At 38.9% G+C, this 19448-nt stretch overlaps 1 protein-coding gene across 5 annotated transcripts in view; it reads left to right on the forward strand.

Moving 5' to 3' along the window:
- The window catches only part of MCC (MCC regulator of Wnt signaling pathway), a 320126-nt gene that overhangs the window by 217868 nt on the left and 82810 nt on the right, over nucleotides 1-19448 (forward strand). For 4 of the 5 annotated variants that reach the window (XM_020780019.3, XM_020780020.3, XM_072992457.2 and 1 more), the window contains 2 exons: nucleotides 1064-1177; nucleotides 10184-10326. In XM_020780019.3, the coding sequence (XP_020635678.3) occupies nucleotides 1064-1177; nucleotides 10184-10326 (257 nt within the window). The remainder of the gene's footprint in view (nucleotides 1-1063; nucleotides 1178-10183; nucleotides 10327-19448) is intronic. The other variant, XM_072992456.2, reaches the window with a different exon arrangement.

Raw genomic sequence — 19448 nt, forward strand, 5'->3', positions numbered from 1 at the left:
TTTTCAATTACAAAAGTGTCTTAACATGTTGAAAAACGGTTTTAAATGCTTGGAATCGTTAGTGCCCCTTCTAAAATGTGTGCATACTTAATTTGGCGTTGATCTGACTTTTCGTTAATTTTTTGTGAATTTTTTTCTCCCCCATAGGAAACAATGGAGCTGTCAGATTTTGACAGCTGTCAAAAGTTGGGGGAAAAAATTCACCATAAATTAACGAAAAGTCAGATCAAAGCCAAATTAACTTTTGCATCCGTTTTAGAGGGTGCAGAAGCTAATCCAAGCATTTAAAACCATTTTGACCCTTTTATGACACACTTAAATTTGCAAAAATTGACTTCGCAAAGCCATTGAAATGTATTGAGTCGGCTTCAATACATTCCAATGGAGGAAACATTGTATTGTTTAACAATGTTTCCTATGGGTTTTTTCGCTTAAGGATGCCAGTCCGTGCCTATTGGAACGGATTAACCGGTTTCCAATGCATTCCTATGGGAAATGGTGTTTCGCATAAAGTTTTTTTCACATAAGGGTTTTTTTTTTGGAACCAATTAAAAACATTATGCGAGGCACCACTGTAATTGAATACCATAACATGAAAGAAAATACTTCCATTGTTGACTATAAAAACGTGTTTTACCCCAGCATTAGTAATTATGTTTGCTCAGGCCTTTCTAGAACACTGCTGAATACAAATGAAGGTGAGACAAATATATGATGTGACTTTTGGAATTTAAAACACTGACTCAGCATGATCTAAAGGCATGCTGAACATATAATATACAAGAGAATTCAAATTATATTCGGCTGTTGTATTTAGCCCATACAGTGTATATTTTGAGAAGCAGATACATTCAGTATTAAAGCAGGAAATATGCCAAGTGGAAGCATTTGAGTGATGGGTAATAGCTTGTCCTATTTCTTGATTTAGAAATTCTGAAGTGTGAAACTTCATACTTGTCTTCAGCCACTTTCACTGCCTATACGGTTTCTGAATAAACTTGAGGAAGTGGTACATTTTTTAGATTTTATTTAATTTTAGTTGTTCTTCGCTTATGTGTTACAGCTCCATTTAGCAGCACTGGCATCTCTCAAGGGAGACATCGTTGAACTTAATAAACGCCTACAGCAAACAGAACGAGAGAGGGATTTGTTGGAAAAGAAATTGGCAAAGGCACAGGTTAGTGATTATTCAGCATACTAAAAATGCTCCTCATTCTTAGATGTTATTATAAAATGTTAGATGTTATTATAAGGCTGCCATCTAGTACAGTGGGGCCTTGACTTACAACCATAATCTCTTCCAGGAGATGGACGTAACTCGAAATGGTCGTAAGTCAAAGTACCATTTCCCTTAGGAATGAATTGAAATGCAATTAATCCGTTCTGGCCGAAGAAAAAATCATTTAAAAAAATCACTTCAAGACTCATTGGAAACGCAGTTAATCCCTTCCAGCCTGGGGGCGGGGGGAGAAAAGCAATCAAGCGTGCAAGACCCATTGGAAATGCACTGAAAACAAATGGAGCAGATCGGAAATGCAAAGAAAACAAAGGGAAAGCAAGGGAAGCATGCAGGACCCATCAGAAATGGGGGGAAAACCCCAAAAGCAACCAAACCCCCTAAGGGACCCATCAGAGAACCAACAAACAAACAAACCCAAGACCCATAGGAAATGGGAAAAAACACCTAGGCCCATCCGAAATGGGGGGGAACCAAACCACCCCAAGACCCATCGGAAATGGAAAAAAACACTCCAAAAAACAACAAAAAACCCCAAGACCCATCGTAAACGGGGGAGAAAAAAACAAACAAACAAAAAAACAAATCGCCCCAGACGCATCGCAGCACAGAAACATAACCCCCACAGCTCAAAACCACGCTGCAAAAACACCCAGAACAGTTTTTAAAAAGCAGAAAACAGCACCTTATCTTACCAGGCAGCCCGAAGCCTTCCTGCAAACACATACATACACGCTCACTCAGAAGCAGAAGGAGGCAGTCCGAAGCCTCCTCTGATGCACACTCTCTAACTGCTGAGGTGAAAGAGCTACAAAGAAGCAGCCTCGTCACCACCTACAGTTAGAAATTTGAATTTCCTGCCTTTTTTTGTTCATAAGTGGAAGCTCCAGTCGCAAGTAGAAGCAATTTTCTGCGGCCGGAGCTGGTCGTAACTCGAAATGGTTGTAAGTAGGGGCGTTCGTAAGTCGAGGCACCACTGTAGGTGAGATCTGACATTTGGACCATAGAGTGAGGAAAGTGTGTTAAGGTCAAAAGTATGACATTCAAACAATGATCTTAGCGAGCTAAGATCTGGTGGTGGTCCCTCACAGCTGACATTTATCCCTGAAAGGGTTAATTCCAGTGTGAAATCAGATAAACCCTGTAAAACATAACAAAGTTTATCTGAGTATCAACGCATAAGTTGTTGCATTGTTGCAATGATTCCAGGCAACATTAGCTTTCCTGTTAATACAAGCTTTCTTTATCTACATGGCTTCTGTGCACAAAAATTCAAGAGTTATTAAAAACATGTAATTTTTTTAAGAAGTCACAGGTACATTACTTTTGAAAATCATTTTTATAGATGTGGGAAAATGCAGTAAAGGCTTTAAAATATATGAAGACTGGATTTCAGGGCATAAAAGTACAATCAAAATGTATTTTAAGAATAAAACCCCCCGATGGAAATGGTTTGATTATGTACATTTTAAAAATACAGGAACCTGTAGCCTAAAAAGGCACAATCAAAAAGCAGAGAGTACATTTCTTAAACTATATCATTAAAAAGTTTAAGAAAAATAGCTTTGAGTAGTCTTTAGCATTCTTGGGGTGTACAGATCAATTGTGTCCCACTATGCAGTGGGTGATTCTGCCAGTCACTCAGTTTTACCCTGCTATTGGGGCACTATTGTGCATTGGTCACTTCCTGCCCCTCTTTTCTCTTGTGTGCCTTCTTCCTTGGAGATTGCCAGAGCACATTATATCTTATTGCTCTTTCTCCATCCACACTTGCATCCATGCCATCCAGCTTTAGGGGTGGCTTACTTGGTTTAGAATAATTCATCAAAGCTAAAGAAATTTAGCTGGAATTTTTCACTCAAATGCTGTATTTTGACCTTTGCTACTGAAATACTAAAGTTTGTAGTTAATCAACCTTTTCTAAAGTTATTACAAGTTAACTCCATGTTTTTGATTCTGTACTTAATTTAGCTCATTGAAGATGTAGCGAACAGCCCTGCCCTCACCTGTCCGTCACAGTAGAACCGTGAAGAAGGAGCCTATGAGTGGATGGAAGGCGGAGCCAAGGGGGGGAGGGGGCTGGATATAAAGGCTGGTGTATGGAGTTCGAAGAGAGATTCTGGTAGTGAGAGACAGTGTGAAACTTAAAAGTGAACTAAGAGTGAATTAGAAATCTGTGAGATCAATTAATGGAATAGAGAGTTAAAAGAGGTTTAAAGTTATAGCAGTTTTGATTCAAATACTAGTGATTATCAGCCTTTGATTTACTTATTAAATATTAATCATATATTAACTTCCCTGATCTAATAAATGACTTAAGTTTTAAAAGCACACATGTCTCCATGATTAAATGGTATTATGGCAGTAATACCTGGTGGCAGCGAAGAAGGAAGAAGAGCGAGAACCTCATGAAGTCCTGGGGGAATAGGGGCTTCAGAGGAGATCGCCACAGAAGATAATTGGTTAGAACAAAAGATTATCTCTAACAAGCATATCTAGACACAGATGAAAAATATTAGGTTTTCTCACACAAGCCATTACCATTTGCATCTATGGAGAGAAATCCGTGTTCTCTGTATGTTGCATCTGCATTGCTGTGTCTTCTGCCTGCTTCTTGGCATCTCATGCTTGATACCTGTGTTGTTAATATGCAGTGCACGTATTGCTGTCTCTTGCTTCTTCATATTTATATCTCTCATGTTTGTTTGTTTTTCCACTATCAGGTGGCATGCTTCCCATGTATTAGCAGTTTACTATCTGCACAGTTTGCTGCAGTAGGAAACATAATGCTTCTAAAGGAGTTTCTATTACTTTTGCTAAGTAAACAAACTCATAAGGAAGCAGGCCACTATGGGAATAATGTGCTTCCACATCAATCCACTTGGGTACAACCTCGCTAAGTAAGCAGAATGCTTATGAAGGATACTGGAAGGGTACTCATCTGCTATAACAGCATGGTGGTCCTCTAAGAGTCTCATGATCTAGGACTTTTTATCAATGTTATGTATTTCTTTATCGGTGCCCACACGCCCATGCCTAACTGTTAAGTTGCTAGGAAAGAGATCCTTTGTGAGGGCAATCCTGTTTTACTTTGATCTTCCCTTCCCTGCGGTGGCTTTGGATTAAGAGAAGTAGCTAATTGTCTTGCAGTGACGTTTACTACACAGCTGTTCAAAACTCATTTTCTTAAGGCAGAATGTATGTTTCAGAGTTGTTTTTTACACTCCCCTTAATTATTTTAACATAATTTTTTTAAACATTTAACAAATGGAATAAAATGTTGTTCAAATACAAATGAAAGGGAGAGTGTTTAGAAGATATTTAAACTACAATTGTGTACCCACCTCTCTGGGAGTAAATTTTATTAGATATAGTGGGATGTACTTCTGAATAGTACATATAAAAGCAAAGCATGCTGCTTATATACTGCCCCATAGTGCTTCAAGCACTCTGTGGGCGGTTTACAAGTTAATTATGCAGGCTACACATTGCCCCCCCCCCAGGAAGCTGGGTACTCATTTTACCGACCTCGGAAGGATAGAAGGCCGAGTCAACCTTGAGTTGCTACCTGGGGTTGAACCCCAGGTCGTGAGCACAGTTTTGGCTGCAGTACAGCAGTTTAAACACTGTGCCACGAGGCTCCTAATACTGAATTTACATGGATTTCTGAGTAGACATGCATAGAATTGCACTCTCAGATCTTTTAAACCATAAACATTTTGAATTATAGATTAGATAAACTGCTGCATTGGGTGCACCATCCTTGTTAATTACTCATAATTAATGTTGCAATGCTATATCCACTTACATGGGGATAAGCCCCCTTAAACTTGGTGGAGCTTAATTTTGAACAGACTTACAAAGGATTGGGCTCTGATTACTTCTAATTCCCATAGGATCTGTCAACTTAAAAAATGAGAGAACATTCCCCCTTCCCACCGTAATCACCCAGATATGAGCCCTGCAATTGCTAAAGGTACATCTGTACTACACTATTCTCAAATAGGAGAAAGACAATATTTTTGGAGACAATGCTCCCACGTACCATTCACCCTACGATTCCTTGTGGATTGAACCACTACAGGGGAAAATGGATTGTAAAAAGATTTGCTCTATATGGATATGGTAGAAGCTATTGCGCAAGAATGGCACGCCCCACCCAGCCCTAATCCAGTGACAAATTTTGAGTGACTTGTCTCACTCACACAAGATTTCCCATGCACTCTAAAGCTACACCCAGGGCTAAAGTGTACACTAGGAGGCAAACTAGTGTGGAGAGGGAGGTTGCCTGCAGCCTTTGGTTCTCAACTCTGCAACCTTCAAAAGAGGGTTGAAATGGGGTGAGGTTGAACCAGTGGAGACTAAAATGCAGAGAAATCCCATCAGTGCTATTTCTCAGTTCTTTTTTCAGTGTGATAAAATAGCATAAACAGACCACCAGCTTAAGTTCTAATTGATTTTTTGACAGTCGTTGCATAGTTTAAGTTGAAATAATTTTTTAACTCAAGTTGGCTAGGACATTTTATTTATGTTATTGTTTCTGGCCCTTTATAATGCAAATAATTCAATATCTTGGACTGAAAGCTTATAAAAGGTAGTCAGAGAAGTATGTGTGAATAAGGCCTCCCTTGTGTTAGTGAACATGGCAAACGAAGATGAAATTGTTTCTTGTGGGTCAGCCTGGTCCAAAGCTAGCTCATATTCCAGGGCAGGGTAATCTCTACCTTACAACTAACTGATTCAGGAACTTTTCAACTTCTGATTTACATGAAACTTGAACTGCAGTCTGGTTAGAGTTGACAAAGTGAATTTATTAGGAATTGTACAATTTAAGATTTGTTTGAAATTTTCTATTTCAGTAGAAAATCTCTTTGTTTGAGACCACGGATGGGTACTTGCAACTTGAGACTCACTGTTGAGTGGCATGTAAGTTGCACCAGTGACTCAACATGGGATTTTCCCCCAATGACTCACATTCAACTTGCAACTTGGAATCATATTTCTGAGTTGCTTATCACGTTCCAGTGCGCGCCCCCCCAGCGCCTACCTGTTTCTGCTGCTGCTGCACACCACTGACCTAAGAAGCATGCAGCAGGTTTTATTTCCTTTCCAGGAGCCAGGCCTGCCGCTTCTGGGCATGTCCAGAGGCAGGGGCCTGCTCCAGGAAGGGAAGCCAGGCCTGCTGTCTCCGTGCATGCGTATGCCTATGTCCCCCTCCTGCCCTCTGTCCAAGACTTGTGACTTAGACTCGAGGCCTGGGACTTGAGACTCAGTACAAAAGACTCGGGCTCAGACTTGGGACTTGGGTCGAAAGACTTGCCAACATCCGTAGTTGAGACTATTACTACTGTGATGGAATAGAAGATGAGCAATGTAATTTTTCATCTTCAATGTATTGCTACAGCGTCTTATTTTCATGTATTAGGAAGAAAGTTTGTCAATTCACCAACACTGTTGGTGGGTTAGAATATGAGAAAATCACTGCTCGGACACAAGGGTGAGAATATAGCTTCTTAAAATGATTTAGCTGTACACATTTACCTGAAATAAGTTCCCTTGGCCTCCAGTGGGGCTAACCTCTGAGCAGACATGTATAAGATTAAGTGATTATCTAACCTGAGTTAGAAACTATTTCAGTTTGGTGGTGGCTTTGCCTTGAAATCATGGCATATGCTCTCTCCCTCTCACAGCTGTGCTCATCAGATACCTGGAGATTATCCACATGTCAGGTTTTTAATCATTCTCATCTGCACACTGATAAATTCAAGCATTACGTCAGATGAGCTGTCAAGAGGGAAGAACAAGCCTGTGTTTGACTTTGGGTGGTTCTTACCGTAAGCTTTAAGATAACAACATAATGAATTGCCTGTTCACTCCTCCTTGACTTAAAATGTCATGCCATGTGAACTCTAGAAGCTGTTAGATAGTTTGATGAGTTACATGAATTATGGAATGACTTGTACTATCTTGCCTTACTAGGGAGCTTTAATCCCTCAAAAACGCAATGTTGTTCCCATGATGCATTCTCATTCTACAGGGAAAATGTTACAATTGCTCTGCTTTTAAGGTTACCGTAGGTCTTGTCATTTGCTACAGTAATACAGTCAGTTATCTGTTATGTTCATGCAGGTTTTTACATCACAATAATTCTATTTGTTGTATCACTATGCCAGGGCTGACATTGTTTCTGTCTTTTATCATAAAATATTTTTTTCATCATAACTCTTGCATCATAATATTTTTTTTGCTGTGAGATTTCCCAGGACTTTTCCTCCATAGTAGATTCAATGAACCTGGATTTCTGTACACATAATGAGTCTTTCCTATCCCTGTCTCAGGAAATAATTCTGTCTATGTCTTGCCTGGAAATAAATATATTCTATTTTGCTTTGTCCTCCATTTGCAAAAATACCTCTAATGTAGATCTCAGCCTTTCCTTTCTCTTACCTGCCCAACAGCATTGGAATTCATCCTGAGGCCATACTGTGGCCTCTAAAAGGTAGATCTGAGGTTGGTGTTTCATAAAAGTATTTTAGGTTGCCATATGAAATGAAATGGTACAGGTTTTGGCCTAATATTTGAATATAATACATAGAAAATGGGCAGTAATAAAACAAATACTCAACTATCCAAGAGTGGCTACCTTCATCATACTGCTTTCATCATTTCATCTCAAAACTGCTAGGCCTCAGTTATCCTGTTTAACTTCTACCACCTTTCAACCATATACCTGACAAAGTATATGAACCTGATAATGTACTGCCGTTCCTTAATGATGATCTGAAGCTTTCTTCATATGAAGAAAAGACAGAAATGCAGTAGGTGCATCTTTACATAGCATTAGAAGATAGACTCAGCACTTATTTGTGTGTCAGCTGTGGAACAGCCTGAAGTTAAACTGGTGTGGTTCCCCTTTCAAAATGCTGATGGAAACTCTACCTGCCCAGTTTTTATCTGACATTTAACTATTACTTACACAGAGAAGAAGTGTAAGGTGAATGTAGGATGTGACTAGATGACCAAATTATCCGGGCCTGAATCAAGCTAGGGCCTCTCTGAGATGTGATATTTCATTTGGGGTGATCCTTGCTTCCATGTGCAAGGATCAACCACAGCACACCTTTCCAAAAGGAAGGAAAACCCTACCTTGTCATCTGTCTCCACCTCAGTGCTTCGCATAAGCGGCTTCAGTACCTTGGAAAATGAAAAGCTTCCTCCCATTCCCCTGTGGAAGGGGGCAGAGAGGAAGTTTTCAGTTTTTTTCTAAGTGGCATATTACATATTTCAGTTTCCCAAGACTGTGAAGCAGCTTAAGCAAAAGGACAGGGTAAGCAATCAACTTTAGTTTAATCCAAGTGATCACACATGCTATAACAGAACCAAAATGGAGCAATCTTACCCACATTAAAAAAATACCACTTACCCTTGACAGGGAGCCAAAAAAGTGGAGGTAGACATGGAACAGGGACGATGATTTGTGATGGCCTGTATGCCATGTGGTTGTCAGGAAACGGAGCAACATGGCCCTTTTCCAGAGTAGATCAGACTGTGGGACAAATTCCCATCTAGTTGTACCCATAGTCTCTGAACTACTCTTAAGAATCAAGGCCTGTGCAAAGAAAAGGTTTAATTTATTTTAGACAAATGAGGTTCACCATTTAAAAGTAATGGCTGGTCTTTATTTTCAAGATGTTTCCCTTCCATCGGGGAGGGGGTAATACTTAGCGTTCTCCAGAATTCAGCAGCTCTGAAATCATCCCTCTTCAGTTCTTTGTAGAAGTAAAGACAAAAAGGGTGGGGATATTAGCCAGCAACTCTTCATTCCACTCCCCTTCCCCATTCACTTGCTCCCTTGAAAACAGAGGAAGAAGGGTAAAATAAAGCTATTCCTCCTTAATAACATGCATTTTAAGAGTATAATTTGGATTGGGGAATTAATGTGAACTGTAAATACTGGCTTTGTGGTCAACACTACTCTCATTTCCATCCTTATATGATCTTCACTCTGGGGAAGTAAAAGTGGTTTAGTGAAAGAATCACCCTTATATGATCTTCATTGTGGGGAAGTAAAAGTGGTTGAGTGAAAGAATTTATAAGCACTAGATTGTAAAAATTTATTTTAACAGATTCTTCAGTCATTTTAATTAATTGGTGCAAAACAAATGTAAATCAGAGGCAGTTGATACTATTTACAGACTGCAGGAGAGAACAGGGGAGTTAAGCATGACCGATTTCATAGTCACCTCAGTCAATGGGGCAATGTTTTTATTCTGCCAGGGACATGTAGTTCTTTCAGCACATTTTTAGAACAAGATAGTATACAGAGAATGAAAGCAGTTGCAACCTTAAGTTGTTAAGCTGCATAATGGAGTATTAGAGAAAGTACAATAATAATAAATTTAGGATAATTGTTTATTAGAAAAAGTTAGGCCAGGAGAGTCCCATGTTCTTCCCACAGGTTGTGAGAATTACTCAGACCTATTCTGGAAAGTACAATTAGATCATTGTTCTCATAGCACACTGAAAATCTTAGATAACTGCATTTTTTAAAAAAATGACATGTTGAAATCTGTATTCTTAAACTGTACTAATGTAATGAGACAATGTTATTTCTGTAGTGTCAGTGTGCATAATGTGTGTCATTGTTTCTGTGGAGGGCTGTATTTTTTGTTTGTCTGTTTATGGAAATTCCATTGAGATAGATTGAGGGAAGGGTACCACACAAAAGCAGTGTTACTGTGAATTGCATTCTCATGTTTAAATCTCTTGAAATTAGTGAATTACTTCTTCATGTAGTTTAAAAAAATTCTTACTCAAATCTAATTAGATTTCATAGAATTTAGAAGGTGAGAGAATATGCAAGATTGTTTTGAATCTTTTTTCCATATTGCCTACTGCAATGCCCATGTTGTTCCTCTTAAGTGTTTTTACTCTATTGTGTTTTAGTGTGAACAGTCTCACCTTATGAGAGAGCATGAAGATATGCAAGAGCGGACGACACTTCGCTATGAAGAACGAATCACAGAACTCCATAGCATCATTGCAGAGCTAAACAAGAAAATCGACCGACTACAGGGAACTACTATAAGGTATAGTGATCCTCATGTATTGTATGAGCTGGAAACCACTGTGAGAGCTATTCTCAAACTTCATGGTCATTCCTCTCTTTTAAATTATCAGATCGCTTTTTCATGAAGACTCAAGCTAGAGAAGCCTTCCTTATATCATAACCTCAAATGCCCAAATTTCTTTACTACTGCTTCCCATCCATTCAGTTCCTCTGTGTATTCCATATCAGCACCCATCTTGCCCAGCATTGATATCAGATCTCCTGAGGACATTTTTAGAAGGAAGATTCCTCATATTAGTAATTGGAAAGCTGTGTGCTCCCTGCCCTCACCCCCACTTAATGGATTTCCCTCAGGAAAAAAAGGACAGAAGAAGTGAGAAAACAAGGGAGGATTGGGAGTGGAGAATAATGTCATGGGAAGCCCCTGTAAAAATTAAAGAATGAGGCAGAGTGTTCATGGGATTAAAGCTTCATCAGGAATCACACTGAGACAGGCCAAAGCTGTAAAGTGAGTTTGTTTCAATCCAAGGTAACTGGATTTGCAGCCAAGATACTTGAAACTACTCTCTTCCTGTGGAACTATAGCCTAGGCAGGGAAAGGGCTAACCAATGAAAATCACACTTCCACAAACCTTTTTGCTCGTGGATATCTCTGCTGCCTAGTCAAAGGGTCTTCTGTCAGTACAGAGGACAGAAGCCTACAAGGTTTCCTTTAAATCTGGTGCACATTCGCAGGCCTCCCGGCCTCCCTCCATGCAGTTTTTCTTCCTCCTCCGAATAGCGATCGCATTCAACCCCTTAGGTTTCTGTCCTGATGGAACCCTTAATATTGGGGGGGGGAGTAGAGTTTTGTGCACATGCAGGGACGAAGTTGTGCATGTGAGAGGCAGAGCCCTGCCCAGTCGGGCTGAAAATTAGAGGGTACTACTACTGTGTAATTTCTTTTCTCCAGTAAATATTACTGGCCTTTCTTTAGCAATCTAGGAAAAACATAGGCATATATGCAGGTCCATTTGGGTCTTACTATGTTAATCGTATAAACAAACAAACTACGTATAAAGCCTCAAACGGTTTAGGGCCTCGATACTTGGCGGAACGCTTACTCCCACCTAGTTCTACCTGTGTCACTCGTGTGAGTCAGGAGGTGAGGCTGAGGAGCCTGACGCCGAGGGAAGCTGGAAGGAAAAAACAAGAAACCGGGCCTTCTCGGCGGTGGCTCCTTGCCTCTGGAACAACCTGCCTCCGGAGATTCTCGCGGCTCCCTCACTGGGTATTTTTAAAAACCAACTGAAAACATGGATGTTTCAGCAGGCCTTCCCTCCCAGTTAATCCTTGGTTTCTTCCCATTCTCTTTCTATTATGATTTATGATGTCTTCTCTCCATCTTGTAGAATCTTTCTTATTGTGTAAAATTCATTTTATATATATATATATATATATGTTCTGTTCATGTTTTTGTGTTGTCTAGAGTGGTCGCAATGACCAGATAGGCGGGGTAGAAATGGAATAAATAAATAATAAAAATAAATAAATAGATTTGAGTGTGGGTTGTTTTTTTTTAAGTACTGTAGTGCAGTGGTCCCCAACCTTGGGCCTCCAGATGTTCTTGGACTTCAACTCCCAGAAATCCTGGCCAGCAGAGGTGGTGGCTTCTGGGAGTTGTAGTCCAAGAACATCTGGTGGCCCAAGGTTGGGGACCACTGCTGTAGTGGATTATGTTTTACAAGTTTTTTTTTTGAATTCAACCTTGCTAGTAGATAGAACACTAGCGTGAGTACATGTGTGTAGTTGCAAATGTGGCATTAAATCTAGCCAGGGCCCCTAATACACGTGACATTGCAGTGGCTGAAAGGTCAAGCCAGCATTCATTCTTAAATTATCTCATCTCACGGACAGCACAGTTGCTTACAGAAGTTCAGCTGTCTTGGGAATTCATTTTTTAAGAATGAGGGATACAGCTGCAAGCAATTTGATTTGAAGCCTAGAAGATAAATGTCTGAAGACATGTGAGCATTGGCTGGTTTTTGAAGATGTACATTATTCACAAAGACCATAATTTTGTGAAAAATAGTCTGTAATGGTTATGGTGAAAAACTAACTTGCAATGTGACATGTTTACAGATGGAAATAACTTCACACTGTCAGCATCAGTATTCTACATCTGAGTTATCAAAATATTTTATACTCAGTATAATATATAACCAGAATTGATTCTGTAATATACACCTTATTGGAATTGTCTGTGAATTCTATTGATTCAAGGGCATCAGATATCTCCCCTTTCATTTTGGGTGCCATTCAGTGTGTGGATGGAATTATTGTGTGTTGGACCTTGCAACCAATGACTGGTTCTTTTTTATGTGGTATCCTCTGAATGCATAGAAAGGATCTAGTGAATACTCGCATATTTTCTTGTCCTCAAAGAAGAAAAAAGATGTCTCAGCACACACCCCATTAGTATACCTTGTCAATAAAATATCCAGTCAGTGAGAGATTCTTTTTGTTCCTGCAAAAAGACAGCCAAAAGGCAAGCACTTTTTTGCCTACTAGATCAGGGGGATTGTTTTTTGTGCAGAAATCTTTTGCTTTGTGTAGAAAACTTTGTATTTTGTATAAATAAGTATTTTGCACAAAATTCAACTTTTTGTGCAAAACAGTGCTAGCAAAATATTGCTATTTGGGGGAAAATGAAATAAGCAAAGATTTACATCCCTACTGTGTAGTACTGAGAGAGTAAGAACATTAAAATGCATGTGTAGCAGGTTGCATCTTCCAGTCCTGTCCTCTCTGGCTGCGTATGTATATGTTCAATCTTATTTGTGGACTGCCCTGAGTAAAATCCAGTACTTCTGGAAAGAGTGATAATGCACTTCAATATGAAATAGCATAGTTTTAAAATGAATATCTGCAAATCTGTTCTAGTGCAGTTATGTGGCATGATTAAGTCTGTGTCTGCGAGGTGCCCCACAGCATGAAGAAATTCTGAATACTGTCTTTGGAATAAATCATGCTGGTTTATACCAATCCTCTTAATGTACCTTACCTGATTGCAGGTGATGCCTTAGGAATTAGAGCTAAATCCTGTTCTTAGTCCCAGGTAAAGTGGATCCATTGTGAATGAATGGAACTTAACTAAGTGAAATATCGGAGAGTCTCATTAATTCAATAGGACTACTCTAGTTGGATTAACAACTGGATTTGCTGTGAAGAATTTATGTTGTAAATGCCAGTTTGTGGGCGGGGCGAGAGAAAGCACTTGTGAAAGAATATGAGAGGCCCAAAACTAACAAAAATATGAATGAGACATGCAGTGACTTTTGACTAGCGGTTTCCTCTAGAAACGTTTGGGATTTTTTGTTGTTGTTGTTGTTGTTGTTGTTGTTGTTGTTGTTGTTGTTGTTTGCTTCAGGAGAAAGGCTGCAAGTTTTAAGACTCCTTTACATACATAATATCTAATCTTCAGATTATTTTTAAGCTGAAAATTAACCTAATGTTCCCCCTCAGTGCATTTCTTAACAAATTATTGGAGAACTGGTAGGTGCAGAGACTGCACACAACTTGCTGTGCAAGTCTTATGATGTGATCTGTGAAGTATGGTCATTAGCCTATTCATCTGTCAGTGTTCATGGTAGACTGTTGGAAAGCTACTGACACTTTTTACAGTGTGTAATGAGAATCACTCTCTAAAATTATCTGAGCATATTTTATTATAATCTTTACGTTTGGTACTTGAGAGCCAATATAGTGTAGTTGATAGAATGATGAATTAGGACTTGCAAGACATAGGTTCAAATCCTTGCTATGGAAATTTATTTGGAAGTGGCACTGGGGTGTGTGTATGCATGCCCATATACGTACACACTCGCACCCCATATATATCACCCCAGCAAAACTGAAGTGTCCTTCTTCACTGTGGGTTGAACCAGGAAAATTGCTGGAAAGTAGGTAGAGAGGAATCTGGCAGATAGTATGCCTTGGGGGCTGTGCTTCAGGCCTTTGAATGTGTATGCATATGTAACTCCTGGGCCAAGCGTTGCTTACTATACAGAATTAATTGGAGGAAAATGGGATGGGATGGTTATCAGGTTGACACTGAAACGGTGATTGTCAGCTGTTGGTGCCTGTACTGATTTCAAATAAAATCTAGGGTAGATATTAGGTTGGATTTTCACTTGCTTTCAGCTGATTTTTCAGTTGCTAATGGAATTCTTTCCCCTCCCCCTTTACTGCCACTAGTAACTACTGTAATTTTTACACCCTGAAACAAAAAAAGTGGATTTTTTGTTTCCACCATGCCCACAGTTATTTTAACAGAATTATTGGTGAGATATAAGACAGAAAAAGTTGAGAACCAGTCTAACTAGAAAATGACATACTGGAGCAAACGGGAGAATGATTTGCAAATTCTGATCCTTCAAAGGCATCTGAATGTTTTTCTAAAGGTGACATGTCAATAGCATTTTAAATGTGATTCTGAGGGAACATTTTATTTCACCATATTCCAGATGAATAAGAAAAGTATTTATAAATATTAGTACTGAGCATTCAAAAGATAGGATGCATAACTCAAGTCACTTACATATCTGATAAAATAATACTAAAGGATACTACTGGATAAAGGTTACCAAGGTGATACAGGAAATTAAAAGAGATAATGAACCTTTGCTCCGAAACTCATCCCCTTCAATGACACCACATCTTTTATACAGCAGAAGAGTAGAGGTACCGTAACTTTTGCTGCAAGCTAATACTGTGAAAATGATTATAGCTAAGACCTGAATAAGAATAAGTAATCCATCAATAGAGTTCTGGCTCCAGGAAGTCTGGTCTGTAATTCCCATAAGTAAAATTGCATGTGTTATATATGCATGTTTGGGAGGGAAAATGCCATTGAACCTTTTTTAGAAAAATGACCATAATTTGAGGATTGCTAGATCTATGTAAGATTCACTTGATGTTCATGCTCATAGTTTGTCTCGGTGACATCTTTTTTTTAAAATAGGAATATGATTTTGTATCATATTTAATTTCTGGCTTTTAAATATCTTTCTGAACTTAAAATATAAACATTCAAAAACTATAAAATGTTCCAAGGAACAATAAATTCTTCTGGTAGTAGTGGTGGGTGGATTATAATCCACCCATACATTTTTGACCCACAGAGTAATGAAATAAAAAGAAACCAGAAAGGCAAGATTTCCTGAAGCTCTGCCATTTAACATTTCTAGCTCCCATTTTTATTTTATTGTTTAAAATGTGCGTTTCTATGCTTTGCGGCAGTCAACTTGTTCTGCATGTTATAGGTTGCAGAAATGACATATAAATGGAGCTGAAGAAATAATTGATTTATCAGATTTCCTTACATGAGAGAAATCGTGTAAGTAATCAGGGCAAAGTGCTCCTTATTAACAAGGTGCTGATTGCATTCCTGATCATGCAGTTAGATGTGGACCAAGAAAAACAAACAACACCCCACACTGCTGAGTGGCAGTCTGTTGTCACAACTTACGGTATATGATTTCTTTTTTGCGAGTGTAAGTTTCCAGTAAGTTTCTGACCAATATCTGAAATGTAATTTACAAATTGTTTTGATGCATAACTTTTTATTTAAACACATTTAACCCTCCTGTCTCCTAAGAAAGGACCCAAGATGGCTTACATTAAAGTGCAATATTAAAACTAAAAGCAATGAATAATTCAAATATTAAACAAATTAATAACATTATACTAAGAATGTTAGGTAAAGCATTACTACAACAACTTGCAGACCTTCTCATTTTCAAATATCTCCTAAACAGTTCGGCATGAAAGAAAAGTCTGCATGAAGAGAAAGGTCTTTGCCTACTTGTGGCAGGACCGCAAAGATGGGGCCAATGTGGCCTCCTGTGGGAGGGAGTTCCAGAGTCTGGGAAGAGCAGCAGAGAAGGCCTCTTCCTGTGTCCTCACCAAGCACACTTTTGAGGGTGGTGAGACGGAGGGAAAGGCTTCCTTTGATAACACCCAAACAGGCTCATATAGGAATAGCTTGGACCCAAGCCATTTAGGGCTTTATAGCTTAAAACCAGTACTTTGAATTGCACCTGGAACCAGATCAGCAGCCAGCGGAGCTACTGTAACGGTGTGTGTGTGTGTGTGTGTGTGTGTGTGTGTGTGTGTGTGTGTGTGTGTGTGTGTGTGTGTGTGTGTGTGTGTGTTTATGGGTCCATATACCAGCCCCAATTAACAGTAGTGTATCTAGAAATGTAATGTCACTTATGAAATAAAATTCAGATGGGATATCATGGATGCTAAATGATGACATGTATGCTTCTAAATCTGTGGGCAAAATTAACATTTTCTGAACTAGAACACATTTAGTATCCCTTCTCAAAATCTTTTTATTCTTCCCATTTTCATTTCTGATTGTGCTATTTTAAGCAAAAATGTAGTCTTCATTCTACTTGTTTTACATGTTGGTTTTATTAATTTTCCTTTCACCCTTTTCTTGTCTTCCTAACATTCATCTGCACCCTGCTTTTGCACTTCTTTAATCTTAATACTAAGCAGTAACAAGTCAGATATCACTGCTGTTGTCTCTGAACGATCAGAGTGCTGCCTTTCAATAATTTCTACATCATCAACAACACTGGAACTATCAGTTCTCTTCTGCTCATGTGCCCATTACACCCAACAAAATCGGTAGACACTGCAGGTTTTTACTATATTGTGGATTTATTTTTCATTACATCTTGTGCCCTTTGTTTTCTGAGAGAACCTCTATGTTCTTACTCAATACAGTGGGGTCTCTACTTAAGAACTTAATCCGTATTGGAAGGTGGTTCTCAAGTTGAAAAGTTCTTATGTTGAATCTGCATTTCCTATAGGAATGCATTGAAAACCATTTAATCCGTATCTGCTCTTTTCTGTCCATAGAAACTACAGTGGAACCCCTACTTAAGAACTTAATCCATTTTGGAATGGTGTTCTTAAGTTGAAACATTCTTAAGTTGAAGCAAAATTTCCCATAGGAATGGACTGAAAACCAATTAATCCGTTCTGGCTGTTTTTTTGTTATGTAGAGGTGCGTTCGTACATTGAAGCATTAGTTCCCATAGGAACTAATGCAAAGCTGGTTAATACGTACTCTACCACTAGGGGGAGAATTTTTTTTTTAACCTAAGATGACCTAAGGTTAAAAAAAGAGCAGGAAAGGTTTTTTTTCCTGTTCTTATCTTGGATTTCTGTTCTCAAGTAGAAGCAAAATTTAGCAAATGTTCTTAAGTTGGATTGTTCTTAAGTAGGGACGTTCTTAAGTAGAGACCCCACTGTATCTAAGTGAATGGCTTTTCTGGATGTTCTAGAAATAAATGAATTTACCAGTGAGAAAATCTCAACTTCACTGTCTTCTCCATGTGTTCTGGAATAATTCTAGAATATCCAATTTGCAATGAAGACAAATAACAGCCATGTGAGTCTGCACTTCCTGCGATGCCTTATATATAGTAGAGTCTTGAGTCTGTGTGCATGCTAAACTCTCTTCAGTACTTCCAGAAAAAAACACAAGGATTTCTGCAAAATTATCATTTAAAAAAAACTCAAATCACATTTTCCCAATTCAGATGTGATGGTGTCAGAATATAGTTATGGTGCTATCCTCTTATTATGTTCCAGTGTGTTTTTTAAAAGCTTACTGGGTGTATGTGTAAGGAACCCCCTGAGGGCATCCCAGTAGGTCAAAGAGCCAACACCTTTGAACCCCAGGCTGGGTGAGACCCGGAGGGTGCATGGATTAGCATTATGGGCAAGCTTCTAATTTAGATTTTCACCCGCCTCCTTACTCAAGACAGAAAGCTCTCCTGATTGTGCACTTTGTACTTAGTACACCAACCAGACAAGGTAGATCACCCAAAATAATGAAATTAGTGAATGTAGCCTCTGGCCAGGGCACCTTCTTTAGACACTCAAAGCTATTTTTCTCCCAAGGATCACACCTGGGTAAAATATAGAAAGGTTTATTAAAATTATTAAAAAGGTATAGAGATTTCAAACAAGGAGTTTGTACAGTTACTGGAAGTTGAGCAATGGCAACTGGGCTTCTTTCTTATTGGGCTGAAACGTAGCGAAACATTTCAACATTGTAAGAAAGAAGTCCAATTGCCATGACTCAACTTCCAGATAACCTCACCTGGACGACTGAGAATCTTCACAGATATATGGAGGTTGTACAGTTCAAAAACAATGCAAAGGCAATAAACAATGCATATTTAGATAATTAAATGAGCCATATGAAAGCATACCCTATAAAATAATAAAAGTAAGCTTACTGCTGCCTAAGTAAATATAGCTGAGCTTCTTCTACTGCATCTCTGTCCCAAATACATCTATTCCAACAGGACCATCAACATCATCCTCAGACAGACAGATGGGTACCTCGAGACTAACTAGCCTCTTACTGGATCTTAAATCCATGTTTCCCCAACATGAAGTTATCCGATCAGATTCAAGTTCTTTGTCCAGTAATTTCACTGGCAAAATGTAACTTCTCTCAGCCCCCTCCTCTAAGCCCCTATGAGAATCTCTGCTAACAAGCAATTAAGAGTGGAATGTGATGTTTATGGCTCTGTGTGGTACATCCTTGATGCAGTCTTGAGCAGAGCAAAACAAATCTTCTTTCTCATGTAAATAAGCGGCACTTGGAGCAGCCTGGAGAAGTCCAACATAACCCACTAATTCCCTCACCATCTTTTTAATCATACCATTTTAGCATATGGTTAATGCCAAGGATCAAAAAGAGTTTTTAAAAGAAAGCATTGTAGGGTCAAATCTAATATGAGTGACTTTTGCTTGTTCTATATGGCATCCCCTTGCTTCTTCCCACCTGCACACCCCATATATTGCCAAAGCATTCTCTGGAGTGTTTTCCAACATTCTGGAACTGTTTTGGGAGAGTGCAGAGTGTTTTTGGTTCTGGCAGGTGGACTTTATTAGAGGCAATTGTTAACATTATCGGGACATAATGGTGTACACTTAAATTTTAATTTTAAAATATTGCAAAGGTTATATCACAAAGGTTATATTGAATGTATGCTGATTTGTGATAGGTTCATCTGCCTAACAGGTCATTGTTTTTGCGAAAACTACACCTCTTTGAAAAGACAGAAG

Source organism: Pogona vitticeps, chromosome 2 (genome assembly GCF_051106095.1).
Source record: "Pogona vitticeps strain Pit_001003342236 chromosome 2, PviZW2.1, whole genome shotgun sequence".
NCBI lineage: Eukaryota > Metazoa > Chordata > Lepidosauria > Squamata > Agamidae > Pogona > Pogona vitticeps.